At 33.2% G+C, this 13,913-nt stretch overlaps 1 protein-coding gene, 1 long non-coding RNA gene and 1 pseudogene across 2 annotated transcripts; all 3 read left to right on the top strand.

The window, feature by feature from the left end:
• The first annotated feature begins 1,495 nt into the window (after window positions 1-1,495).
• On the top strand, window positions 1,496-6,905 carry LOC146907895 (F-box/kelch-repeat protein At3g23880-like). Its single transcript, XM_085729183.1, has 4 exons — window positions 1,496-1,626; window positions 1,834-2,187; window positions 6,695-6,769; window positions 6,854-6,905. The coding sequence occupies exons 1-4, from the start codon at window positions 1,496-1,498 to the stop codon at window positions 6,903-6,905; spliced, it is 612 nt and encodes a 203-aa protein (XP_085585309.1).
• A 31-nt stretch (window positions 6,906-6,936) lies between these two features.
• On the top strand, window positions 6,937-7,581 carry LOC146907896 (uncharacterized). The gene is made up of 3 exons (XR_015019090.1): window positions 6,937-7,081; window positions 7,189-7,260; window positions 7,357-7,581. It is a non-coding gene; the product is annotated as an uncharacterized LOC146907896 (long non-coding RNA).
• A 2,566-nt stretch (window positions 7,582-10,147) lies between these two features.
• LOC146907897 (uncharacterized) lies at window positions 10,148-11,352 on the top strand (annotated as a pseudogene).
• Window positions 11,353-13,913: the final 2,561 nt, after the last annotated feature.

Below are 13,913 nucleotides of genomic sequence, written 5' to 3' on the forward strand. Positions count from 1 at the left end.
AGACAGATCCTTAGTAATTCATTATAAACTTAAGGACCAAACCCTTATGAGACCAGGAAACCATCCTTTTAGCATAAGTTATAAAATGAATTATGCATTAAGTAATTCTCATTATAGTATAGAATTCAGTGGAAAAGAAAAAATACAAATAGATGAACTATTTGCCCCAATAATAAAATTAGAATCACCAATTCTAAAACCATTAAAGAGGTCAAAATCTATTATGACTATAGAAAGAACACCTCTTCTAGAACAAGAAGAAAGCACAAGTGAACCAAAGTTTCTACCCGCAAGAAATTCATTAGATAGTTATGAAAAAAGAAAGCTTAATAAAGCTTTATCAGAAATAAAAACTGAACTTTCAGGTATTAATAAAAAATTATAATGCCAGGAATAACAATAAAAAATGAACTAAAATTATTCAGAATAAAACTAGACAACCTAGTTAACAAAATAGAAGAAAATTTCTTTAGAATAGAAATGAAAAACACAATTTGGGGAATCCATGATCTAATGATCTTACAAATCTCATACATAGATGAAATGATAAAAGAATTAGAAGAAACAGAAAATATTTCTGTTACACAAAAAGAAAGAGCCACAACCCTGTTATGGCCATCCCAAAAATTAACTGAATTTGAACAATCTTTAGAAAAAATTATATAATGCCTGGTTTAGGCCTTATAACAGAAATAAAACTCTTTAAAGAAAGATTAGAGAACATAGTCTCTGATATAGAATTCTATCATAGAAGAATTGTCTTAAGACAAATTCTTTTCCATTCCAAAGAATTAGTACAATACCATATAGAATATATCGAAGACTTTTTAAGAGAAATAGAAGATTTAGAAAATCTTACAAATACACAAAGAGAAAGAGCTAAAACACTCTTAAAACCATTTCAAGGTTTAATTAAAATCGAACAAATGTTAAATCAAGTTCGAGAAAATTCCGCTGGCGACCCTGCGCACAACCTGGTATCAGAGCCAGTAATACAATCCTAAGGGATAAAAATAAAACTGAAAATAAAGATAAAAATATTATTTTTCAGGAAAAGACAAAAAACTTTTAAAATCGCTTTTTCAAATAACCGGTTTAAAAAGATAAAAGCAAAATGAAACAATCTAGTGCGTTAAAAAATCTTCAACGGACAAGATTTGTTGAAAGTCACATGACTTTTCCCGCCCAAAAGTCATGGAATCCTGGTCCATGGATTTGGGACCCGTAAAATATTTTTTTGATCAAGAAGGACCCGTAAAATATATTAGCAAAATAAATTTAATTTATTATTATTTTTTGATATGATTTATTAATCTTTTTTTTTTGAGAGGAGATGATTTATTAATCTGTTTCACAGCAAATCCATCCAATAACCTTTTAAAGAATTCCATCCGTAAATAATATTATTTTTTGGGTTCAAGATGCTATATAACTCAACTTTCGGCGTCTGTTAGGGTTCAAGTTTCAATCACAGAAGAAAAACACAACAGTTGGGATGAATATCCCTCCAGCTAAGTCACGGCGCCAGTCCCTTGTGCAACTGTCATCTCCACGAGTAATTCTCCCCGATGATCTTGTCTTTGAAGTGTTATCATTTCTTACTGTGAATCTTCTTATGCGATTCAGGTGCGTTTGCAAGTCTTGGAATTCTCTAATCTCTAACCCTAGTTTTATCAAAATTCACCAAAAGAAATCTGAACAATACAAACAAATAATACGAATAGAGCATGACTTAACTTCCATCGTATCCAAATGTCTCATAGTCAATTCTTGGCCTGTTCGTGGTTTAGTGGAAAACCCATTGATCACCTCTGTGAACGAACATTATTGCAGATTGAGGGAAGATAAGCTCTACGTTGTTGGTTCCTGCAATGGTTTGGTTTGCTTGCTTGGTTTTGATCAATTAGAAAATTGGTTTTATTTCTATAACCCGGCCACAAGGAAAGTATCGGAAAAATCAGGGTCTTTTACAAGGACACATAGATCAACGATTGTGTTTGGTTTTGATAATTCAACTGACACGTATAAGGTAGTGGAGTTCTGTCAAATGAGCAAAGCTGTGAGAATTTTTAGTTTGGGTGATAATACTTGGAGAAATATTCAAAGTTTTCCCGATGTTTTTATTCCCTTTAAAGCTGGCCTCAACCGTAGTCGTGGTGGTGTGTATTTGAGCGGCACTATTAACTGGTTGGTCTTTCGAAATGATATTATACATGATAATTCAAAGAATAGGAAGTTGGAGCATTATACGATTATCTCACTTGATTTGGGGATAGAGACATACACACAATTGTTGATCCCGAAAGATTCCCGTGAAATGATGTTGAATGAGCCAACTATTTGTGCGCTTATGGATTGCCTTTGTTTTTGTTATCATTACTCTTACAAGGGAACCACCAATTTTTATATATGGAAGATGAAGAACTTTGGAGTTGAAAAATCTTGGAGTCAATTTCTTAACATTAGTAATGATAATCTTCAAATAAGGTGGAATCAATTTCGTAAGTTTAGTGAATTTTGTTCAGCATCATATCGTTGGGTGTTCCCATTGTGTCATTCTGAGAACGGTGATACATTGATATTGGCAAACTGTAGAGTAGGACAACTAATTCTTTACAATTGGAGGACTAATAAGGTGGAGCGAATTATAACTACCAAAACAGAAAAGTGGGTTTTTCTCGATAATTATGTAGAAAGTTTGGTTTCGACGAGTGGAAAGTAAGTTACTCGTGACAAGTAATGTGTTTTGCTTAATATTGTCTCTTTTTATTTACATTTCTCTTGGTTATTGTATTGTTGAACGATTATAATCGTTGATTTTTTGACAATCTCTAAACTAAAATGAATAGATTTGTTTGACAATATCAAAAGGAAACTTTGTATCTCTTGAATATTCATAACTTTGATGATTTTTGTAATGTTTAAGATATTGTGTTCTGCTCGTCCATAATAATGCAAACAACAGTTACAGGCTTTAACTTGAAGCAACAAGAGAAAAATGTGCTCCTTTATAAACTGTCATTAGTTTTCTTATTTTTAGTTTAGGGCCGTGGAAATAAATGTAGGACCGTCGCAAATTCGCAATGTAGAGGATAATATGAGTTCGATTTTATGCTTATGCCTTTAATCATTATATTTCCCTACAATTTTATGGGATTCAGAGAGAGATGATGGACCTTTTTCATTTCCTTACATATTTGTGATCTCAATGGTGTCATTTGATAGAAATAGATGGCCTTTTACTTTACCTGGTTTGGAAGGATTGAGGGCATTAGTGATGAAGACTTCATTGGTTGGACTAACGATATATTAGAAACTGGTATAGAAAAGAATAAGGGATTACAACATGAAAGAGTATCAGAGATCAGATTTACCCAATTACATGCCAGTAATAACCGATTTACTAAGAACAAAATAAGATACTTCAGAAAACATGACGCTTTTAGACTGGAAGATCTGAATCGGATCAAAAAAGGCAAAGAAATACTGACACATATCATCTGGTCTGACCATGTAAAGCTTCCCTTTCTTAGTTTCTTATTCACATACACCGCAATGATAGCATAACAGACTAGCAAGTCCAAATTTACATCAGTGATAAATACATATCATGTAAATTATGATCATTTGATCTATTATTAAAGGCAAATAAAAATTGATACAAATTATCAAATCATGTAAATTCATACAGATCTGAATATTGTCTTGTCGGGCATAGCATGTATAAACGTTGCCTTTTGTGTGATTTGCATGTGAACTCGCGAAAAGGAAGGATCGATTTGTTGCTTTCTCGAAAACTTGGAATTTCTTTTCTAGAATATTTGCAGTTGGGAGAGGGGTGAACAGACAATTTTTGAAGAAATGTTAGGAAAACAAATTGGTGTTTCACCTTTATATAGAAGGGCAAAATAGACAATTCATATTAAATGTAGGGGTGAGGATATAGATGTAGGGTATAGGGTAAAATTTCCACATAATTAACTCTAATAAGATGCCTATCATAATAGAAATGGAAAATCATCTTTAGAGATGACACTTTGCAGATTTGGATCCACTCCGGAAATGCAATGGTGCAGCAAAAATATTTCCGTGCATTTGCGATTTTGATACAAGGGTGCTTAATACAGAAGTAGAGTAACCCGTAGTTCTAGTTCAGCTAACACTGATTTTTCATATTCTCCATTGTTGAATGCAGTGGCGGAGCCAGGATTATTGTAAAGTCCGGCCAAAAAATAATTGCAACACATTTATAGGGGTTTACATAAGAAATTGCAAGCAAATAATCAAAAAATCTAAAGAAATTGCCCAATTTATAGGGGTTTATTTAAGAAATTCATAGGGATTTACATAAGAAATTGCAAAAAATTTGGGCCGGAGCCCGGGCGAGTGCCCGGGGTCGCCGGGCCATAGAACCGCCCATGGTTGAATGTGCAGCGTTCTTTAAGCAATATAAGGCTAGAGAACCTAGCATTACCAGCAAACAAGTCAACCTAGATTCTTACCCAGTGGCGTATCCAGGACCCTGAGTCAGGGGTGCAAAGAATTTTAAGTCGTTAATTGTTATTATAATTTTGTCAATGGGTTACAATGCAACTTGTTGTCAGTTTCTCCTTCATTTCTATGTAATTTTCTATATATATTATTTGAGTAAAATAAAGATATTCATAGATTCCAATCAATAAAAATGTTCATGATAAAATTATAAACACATATAAATTCACACTTTTGTTACTTTTAGCCAAAAAATCACATTAATTTTTATAGCTTATTATTTTTGACAAATTATAAATTCAAGTAGGCTAAAATATGGTTTTAGTCCCTGCAAATATGCCTCGTTTTGGTTTTAGTCCCTGTGTAAAAAAAAATTTGTTTTTGGTCCCTGCAAATTTTTTTGTTTTTTAAAATAGTCCATGGAGGGACTATTTTAAAAAACAAAAAATTTTGCAGGGACCTTTTTAAAAAACAAAATATTTTGCAGGGACCAAAAACTAAAAAATGGGTTCAGTCATCATGTGCCACGTATGCAAATCATCACAAAAATGGGGTCAGGGACTATTTTAAAAAACAAAAAATTTTGCAGGGACCAAAAACAATTTTTTTTTTTTACACAGGGACTAAAACCAAAACGAGGCATATTTGCAGGGACTAAAACCATATTTTAGCCTTTATTTATGACTAAGAATTTGAAAGAATAATGTCATTTAATATAAATTATATACAATTAATCATAGTTATAGTCTATAGACAAAGGAAAAAGAATTCTCCAAAAGAAAAGGACAAGAAGTTAGAGAAGGACTTTTTTTTTTTTTGGAGTAATATACAATATATAATTTACTTGCAAAATGATTAGACACTTGTGTTTTTGGCATTTATGATCCTACCAAATTAAATAACAGCACCTAATAATAAAAAATCTACTGAACTAAGGCAGTGCAAATAGCAATAGAAAATATTTACCGTTTTTTTTTCCTTTCTATTCTCTCTCTCTCTCTCTCCATTCTTTAACATACCTTTTCTGTTAACATGTCTAACACAACTATTATGGGTGATCAAGTTTTTCAACGATTATCTCTCATTGTGTTGCATGAGTTCTCAATACTAGTATAGGTAACACCTAAATGCATATTCGGAATGGCGCTTCTATCGACTGACACACAACAATTGCATGAAGATGGAGTTTCATTTGATCAAAACAGTGTCACTGTTATAGTTATGATTTCTAAATGTGCACCAAAAGTTGATCTAACACAATGGATTAACTACTTACCATAGCGTGTTTTGATTCACACCGTGTCACACTGTCACTCTTTGACATGTCCGATCTGATGCTTATTCGATGTGGATTTATAAAAGTTACAAATGGAAATGTTTGTGTACCATGGATGGATGGCACCACAGTTCTTCAATTATCCGAAAACATAACAGGAGTATAGTCTTATAAGGGGAACAGAGTATTTATAATTGAATCTTTTAAAGGAGACACAAGTAATCAAGAAGTTAGAAATAATCCTTTATTATAAAAGCTAGAGTTGCCAAGCTATCATGTTTGCCCTAATCACCCCCTCTTTTTCCCTCCTAAGCAATTATATGATCTTAGCCGTTGATGTGAATTCCTTGCTAATCTAATCTCAGCCGTTGATTCAAATGATATGTTTCAAACTACTCATTTCCTATCTCATACAAATGCGTCATAATGTCGATTAAAATCGTAGTTAATGCCAATCAAATCACCCTAACTCCCAACGATTAGTAAACTTTTCTATTTAGGGAATCATATCGTATGTATTCATTTAGCGAATAAAATCGTAACTACTCATTTCCTATCTCATACAAATGCGTCATAATGTCCATTAAAATCGTAGTTAATGCCAATCAAATCACCATAATTCCCAACGATTAGTAAACTTTTCTATTTAGGGAATCATATCGTATGTATTCATTTAGCGAATAAAAGCGTAGTTAATGCCAATTAATGCCCTAATCACCCCTTTTTTTCCCTCCTAATCAATTATATGATCGCTGCCTTTGATGTATTCATTGTTGGTTACCGTGGTTGATGGAAAACTATCTTGCAAAAGATGCAAGGAATGCAAAAGCGATGTTCTGAGGTAAATATGTCGCTTTTAATATGAAACATATCAATGCAAATAATTAAATTGGATTATAACTGATATCATTAATCAATCCATTGTAGGTTTAAGCTGCATGTCATTGTCATGGATGATTCTGGCTCGACAACATTTGTTCTCTTTGATCGTATTGTCACCCAGTTCATAGGAAGGAATGTCCAAGACTTGATTGCAGAAATTAACAAGGTTGCTTTCTTATTCTTAATTTTATATTTTATATGCAGATTCAAGTCAACACTAATCACTACAAACTCCCAATTGCTTGGTGCAGCCTGAGAACAAGTCAATTGGTTATCTTATTGATTTCAACTTTTTTGTGGACAAAAAAAATTCTCTTTAAGGTGGAGGTTAGTGATGGTAATATCAATAGGAAGTGGAGGAACTATGGTGTCAAAAGGGCTACTGATGATGTTGAAGTCATCAATGAATTCATCAAGAAATACAATCTCAAGGTTTTTTTTTTGTTTATATTTTTTTTGTACTATCATATCGGTATGGATTCTTGCGCATGCCGTTATATATTAGAATTTTGACATGGAAGAAACTGCCTTTTTAGCAGGATTCAACTGATGATGATGGTGTTGATAAGGAATTAGAGTTGACTGCGCTGGGTAGTGATGCCAATAATTTGGTGATAAATTTATAAGCAGACTAATTGATCTTATGCTTTTTTAGCATTCTGATGGCCAAATTATATCATCCTGATATGCCTTTATTCTCCTTTTAGGATTTGGCTGAGTTAGATGATTCTTGCAGCAACTCCAACAAGTTGGGAACTCCGTCAACCACATCTGAAAGAAAGAGATCTTCTGATGGTAATACTTCAGCTGGAGGTGGTGTCATAGAAATTGGGGAGGAATCTATAACCAAACCAACTAAAATGGTTCGTGTGAAAGTTGAGCCAAAAGAAAAATAATGAGTTTCTCTTCAGCGGTCTTTCTGCGTTTCTCTGCGAAATGATGAGTTGAACCTTCAGACAAATATTGAGTTTCTATGAAAGTTGAACAATTTTAATCTGCTTTCTTTTCTGTGTTTTTCTACTTAGATTGAGTATTTATCTTTTTCGTTTATGGTTTTGTAATCCAAACAGCATCTATGGAGTATATTTACAATTCTGCATTTCTAGCAACCAAATTTATCTAGCAACAATTCTGTTTCAAGTTATATTTACCGAATTTATCAAGTAATATATATGATATGTTAATAGGTCAAAAATGGCATGGATTCAATTTGAAATTTACAGTTAGGCTATAACTATGAAAATATATATTATTCGAAGCATATTTCGACTCGACGACTAAGGATTTGTAGATGCTCACTTTTTAGTAGTAGTTTCTGAAGTCTAATATTTTTGAAATACATACAATGTCGTATTATTAGCATGTCAAAACTTTACAGATCCCTGAAACAATCACATCTATATGAAAATCAATCGTTTTTTCATAACGTAAACTTTTAAACATTCCAGTCACTTTTGCGCAATCACAACTATATGAAAATTAATCGTTTTGCATATATCCTCTCTCAGGTGGGGTGTAGCATAACTACAGATACCTTTGTCAACATGCTGCAGGTTTCAAAGATGATTTCTGTAGTATTTCCTTCCCACGAACATATAACTGTCTACTACGTTTTAAATGTATAGTTTTTTTTTTCATATAATGTCACAAGAAATTTATAGAATCCTCCTAACCGTTTTCTTATGACTTTACAAAGCAATACGCGGTTAAAACTTTTAATTAATAGGAATTACTACCAATTGATTTACAGTGATCATTTACATTAAAAACTTTCTATAAAGCCATACGCGGTACAAGTGAGAATTTCCATGAATTATTTCTTATGACTTTACAAAGCAATACGCGGTTAATGCTTTTAATTGCTGCAATTAATAGGAATTACTACCGTTTGATTTACAAGGGTCATTTACATTAAAATCTTTCTATAAATCAATGCGTGGTGCAAGCGAGAATGTCCATGAATTAACGTTGTGAGTATTTACAAAGCAATACGCGGTTAAGGCTATTAATTGCTGCAATTAATAGGAATTAATACCAATTGATTTACAATTGTCATTTACATTAAAAACTTTCTATAAAGAGTTGTCTTCTCCCTATAACTTTGTGCAGATTTTCGATTCAAAGGGTGCGATATTCGGCAATGTACGCGTAAGTGAGTTTCTATTTATATATTGAGGTCATATTTATACATCTAGCCATTATAAACTAACCTATTGGCGCTATATAATATATATTTTAATTTTTTTGTTGTTTTGCTTTTTTTTAATTCCAGTGATTTATATGATTGAGTTTCAAATCTTTTTGTTATGTATGCTACCATTTCATTTTCTTATGTATGATATCAAACTTCTATCGCCAATGTATGGTTACATTATTTTTGTTGTTCCGATCAACTTTTACGTTGTTGGACCCGTGCGATAGCACGGGTCATTGGTCTAGTGGAAAATAACCACAAGAAAGTGATATTCCGTTGATTGTATCCACAAGTAAGTTATTAGGTTTCTAATTTACAAATAAGACATTCTAAAATTAAGTGCAACATTCTAACTCAAACATGCATATACAAAATGGTTTATAGTTTTATCCCCCCATGCAGGAAAATATCAGCAACATATAGTTAAGATACAAATTAACAAAACCAGAAAATCTTGGCATGATATTTTCTAGTTACACCCTTAAATTATCCGGTTACACCCAAAATATTTTAAAATTGTAGTACCAAACCGTAACACGTCAAATATCTTTGTCTAATCATGTGAATTGTACTTGTCGGGTCAACGTATATGTCTTTAAACCAATAGGGATCAAACTCTGAACCTCCTTAAAAATTGCATATCCGAGCAGTTGGTGTTCGGAACATTCTCAAGTATCAATGTTGCTAGTCGGTTTCTTGAGTATCAGTTTTCACGAAAACAGTAGCCTTCTCAGTTGAATCAATAGAAACCTGTACAAGTAATATCAACATTTTCCCTCAAGCAGGCACATTCAAGTTATAATTTTATGGATTAAGTAAACTAAATACAAAATGCATATTATCAACTCACTACCCTGTCTAAAAAATATATCAGCTATTCACAAGGAAAGAATTAGTGCGCGCAAAATAGTGCTAAACTCATATCTTCAACCATGTTGGAGATTGATATTTTTCTGGTTTAATAATTAATTGTGTTGTTGTTTTCTGTCATAATTAAAGTGTTGCTTGTTTAAGTGTCATAATTAGATTGTTGCTTATTTAGTAAGTAAAGCAATCCTAGGTAATGATGCCTAGTGTTCTTAGGTGATGATGACTAGTGCTTAAGAGTAGATTTAGTGCAGATTTTATGTTTAGTCTTACAAGCAAGCTTATGGCTTGGCTCTATATATTTGTAGTGTATGCTTCAGCTTAATGTATCAAAGTATCTTAGCTTTTACTCAAACATGCATACACGAAATGGTTTATACTTGATTAGTAGTACTTTGTTCTCAAACTTTATTGTCTTTTAATTTTCTGGTTTTTTTTCTTCTTTCTTCTCCACCATTTTGAACCTTAATTTTCTGTCTTGAGCTTATTGCTTCTGCTGCCTTTGCAAAAGCTAACAGTGGTATCAAGAGCCCCATTGATCCTAACGGGTCTGTGAGGTTAGAAAACTAGTGTAAAACTTTGAGGGTGAGAGAAAACCATCAAGAAAACCTTCACAAAAACCTTTACAAAAAACTTTTAAACACCAAAAATGGCTTCCAATAGTGGTTCTTTACCTCCACCTCCTGTGTTTTCAGGAGAAAACTATGATTTGTGGGCTGTAAAAATGAAGACTTATTTGAGAGCTCAAAGTTTGTGGGATGTGGTTGAAAATGGCAGTAACCTACCACCTCTCCCAAACAACCCAACATTAGCTCAAATAAGAAATCATAGTGATGATGTGGCAAAAGAAGGTAGAGCTCTTGCCATAATACACGCAACTCTACATGATGATATTTTTATCAAGATTTTGAATCTTGAAATTGCAAAAGAAGCTTGGAACAAGCTGAAGGAGGAGTACCAAGGAAGTGAAAGAACAAAGAAAATGAAAGTGATGAACTTGGGAAGAGAGTTTGAAGCACTAAAAATGAAAGAAACTGAAACTGTTAGAGAGTTTTCTGACATAATTTCTAAAGTTGTTACACAAATCATATTGTTGGGAGAAGATCTAAGTGATCAAAGAGTTGTGGAAAAAATACTGGTGTGTCTTCCAGAGATGATTGAAGCAAAAATTTCATCTCTTGGAGAAAATAAGAATTTTTCTGAAATCACAGTTGCATAGCTTATTAATGCTTTGCAAGCTTCTGAACAAAGATCTTTAAGGATGGATGAAAATGTTGAAGGTGCCTTTTTGGCCAGCAACAAAAGCAAAAATCAAAGCTTTAAAAGTTTTGGGAAAAAGAAATTTCCACCTTGTTCGCATTGCAAGAAGGATACACATTTAGACAAGTTTTGTTGGTATAGGCTAGGAATTAAATGTAGAGCTTGTAACCAACTTGGTCATGTGGAGAAGGTTTGCAAAAACAAAACAAACCAGCAGGAACAACATGCCCGAGTTGTTGAGCACCACCAAGAAGATGAGGAGCAATTGTTTAAGGCTTCTTGCTATTTAGCATGTAGTAGCAAAGAAACATGGCTAATAGATAGTGGATGCACCAATCATATGACTAACAATGTTAGTTTTTTTAAACGAAATGTGCTGTAAAGAAAGAATGGTTCGGGAAACACGATCTTTAATTTAATTAATTTTTGGGTTCTGGTAGGAATTTATAGAAGTTACAAATGGGAAAGTTTGTCATACATTTCAGTACTACAACTAAAGTACAAACTTTTCAATTATATTGCATAATGTTATATAGTCTTATAAGGGAAAAGAGTAATTTAATTGAACATTTTAAAATGAGTTACAACTAATCAAGTAGTTAGCAACTAGGGAAAGGAACTACAAGAAAGTGATAATCCGTTGATTGTTATCAAGAAAGTTGTTTCAACACTAATGTTTTTGTTGTGAATTCGGAACTCAAAATTACACCAATAACCAAAACAATTATAAACAACATCAACAGATCATGATTTAATTTAGCAATCAAGTGTAAGGCAAAACTAATATCGAACCAAAGAATAACAAGATAAAGAGTGTAGAGAATGGAGAACAACACACCAAGAATTTTTCATCCAGTTCGGCTCAATATTGGCCTTCATCTGGAGAACACTCCACTTCACTATCAAAGAGTTTATTGCAAAGAGATACAAAAGAGTTACAAGAAATTAACTTCAACAACCTTTCCAAAAGCAATCCTAATTTCTACTTTTTCGCGAATCTCTTCCCGTGACCAAAAGACTCAATGATTTCACTAACCAAGGAGTTTCTCGATTGTTTTCTAACCCCAAAATGAACCAACCCTTAGCCTTTGATATCTCCACTTTTGGTATCAAAAGGTTCACCCAAGTTGCCCACACGTGCTCTCATGTACCAATTATAACTTATAAGCCGTATAGGTATCAAAGGGCCAAAGAAAATAAAAAACCAGTCGGAGCACATAACCAATCGGCCAAGACAGACGCAAGAAGTGACAACAAATTGATGACTGAGCTGCCTCAAAGAAACCAGAGTACATCTATGAAATTATGACGAGACATGGCTCCTTGAATAAGGAGACGTTCCTCCCTGATAAGTTCACCGACACATGTATATATCTAAAGAAGTGATGGGATTCCTATTCAACAAAGCACCTCTGACAACCTTAAATTATGGGGGAAGCTTCATGAGAAATTGATCCCATCTACTAGTGTTGTAAACCTCTTGGACAGCCGCAAGAGAAGTATTTGGAACACCATATCATGTATAATAGCAGAGTGTTCTGTCCACAAATTCAAAAACCAGAGTAATATTCTTGAACGGATGAATTATCTTGTTTGTAATTGGTTATCTCTAGCTCCAATTGAAAACGATTGGCTGGATTGTCTCGGTTGTAAATTCACTTCAAATAGTTTCACATTTCTTGAGCCGATGAAAAAGAGTACAGAAAACTTGAACAAGATGTAAAATATACAACAAACTTGCATACAACAAAGAAGGGGAAATACACTACCCTATGAAAAGTGAAACCCCACCGACCTAAAGGTCACACAAGTGCACAGAGCAGCCAACACATGTGTGAACTCTAAAACACACAAACTAACCACTCCAAAGGACACAAAGATGAAAACTTCACAAAAGACAAAGATGTACCGTGAGACTTCAAACTGACATAAAAATCACTCCTCTACACACCGAAACAGCAGTAGGCCCTAATACCAGAAAAAACTGAACTGAAGCGATGTAACAATATAAGATGCCGTCACTAATTGATGAGAAACCTTCCAAACAGTCCCAGCAACTAAACAAACCGCTACTTCCTTCAAAGTGTTTAGTCAAAGTGTCCGAAAATCATCTCAAAGGGCCAAAGGAAATCAGCAATAATTAGTCGCAACACATAACCAATCAGCTAAGACTTAGACACAGCAAGTGACAACAAATTGATGACTGAGCTTCCTCAAAGGAAATCAAAGTACCACCAAGAATCCCTGAAAACACAGCAGCAAAACCACTGCAGGAAAAACTGAAATCATCTCTTTTGTTCATTCTTTGACATTTTTTTTTTGTTAAAATGCATAAATAATCTAATCCAGTTATATATATGAATAATAGGATTTATGAATTTGTTCTAAAATTTATCTTTTGCTAAGTTTGCAGAGAAAGGAAGAAGTGCATCACAGAGAAAATCCATTAAGCCCTGTGCTATTATAGGACATTGAAGGTTGAATTATATTGCATAATGTTGTAGTCTTATATGAGGAAAAGGGTAAATTCTAATTGAACATTTCAAAAAGAGCCAAAACACTTGTTGCACATACTATTATGTTAGTATGTTTCTCAATCACAAATAAGTCATTCAAAATTAAGTACAAATAATCATAAACAAAATAAGAAGTCCTAAGAATATAATTTTCATAAACACCATAGAAATTGTTCTAATTGATCAAATATTAAAATCATGTTTTCTATGAATAGAAGCATAATATAGTAAGATATTCTAATGATCATATGGTTGAGGAAGCTATGATTTTTAATGTCATACTCGTATGATTAGGTGAAGGAAATGACAATTAAAACGAAAGATTTACTTGGTTCTTGATGAAAAATGCAAGGTTCTTCTTGTTTTTCTCTCTAGTTTCTCCAAAGTTTCAAAGAATGAGAGGTTATAGTTTGATTCCCTCATTCAT

This window comes from Medicago sativa, chromosome 7 (assembly GCF_051527215.1).
Source record: "Medicago sativa cultivar Bolivia chromosome 7, Bolivia_mono, whole genome shotgun sequence".
Classification (NCBI taxonomy): Eukaryota; Viridiplantae; Streptophyta; class Magnoliopsida; order Fabales; family Fabaceae; genus Medicago; species Medicago sativa.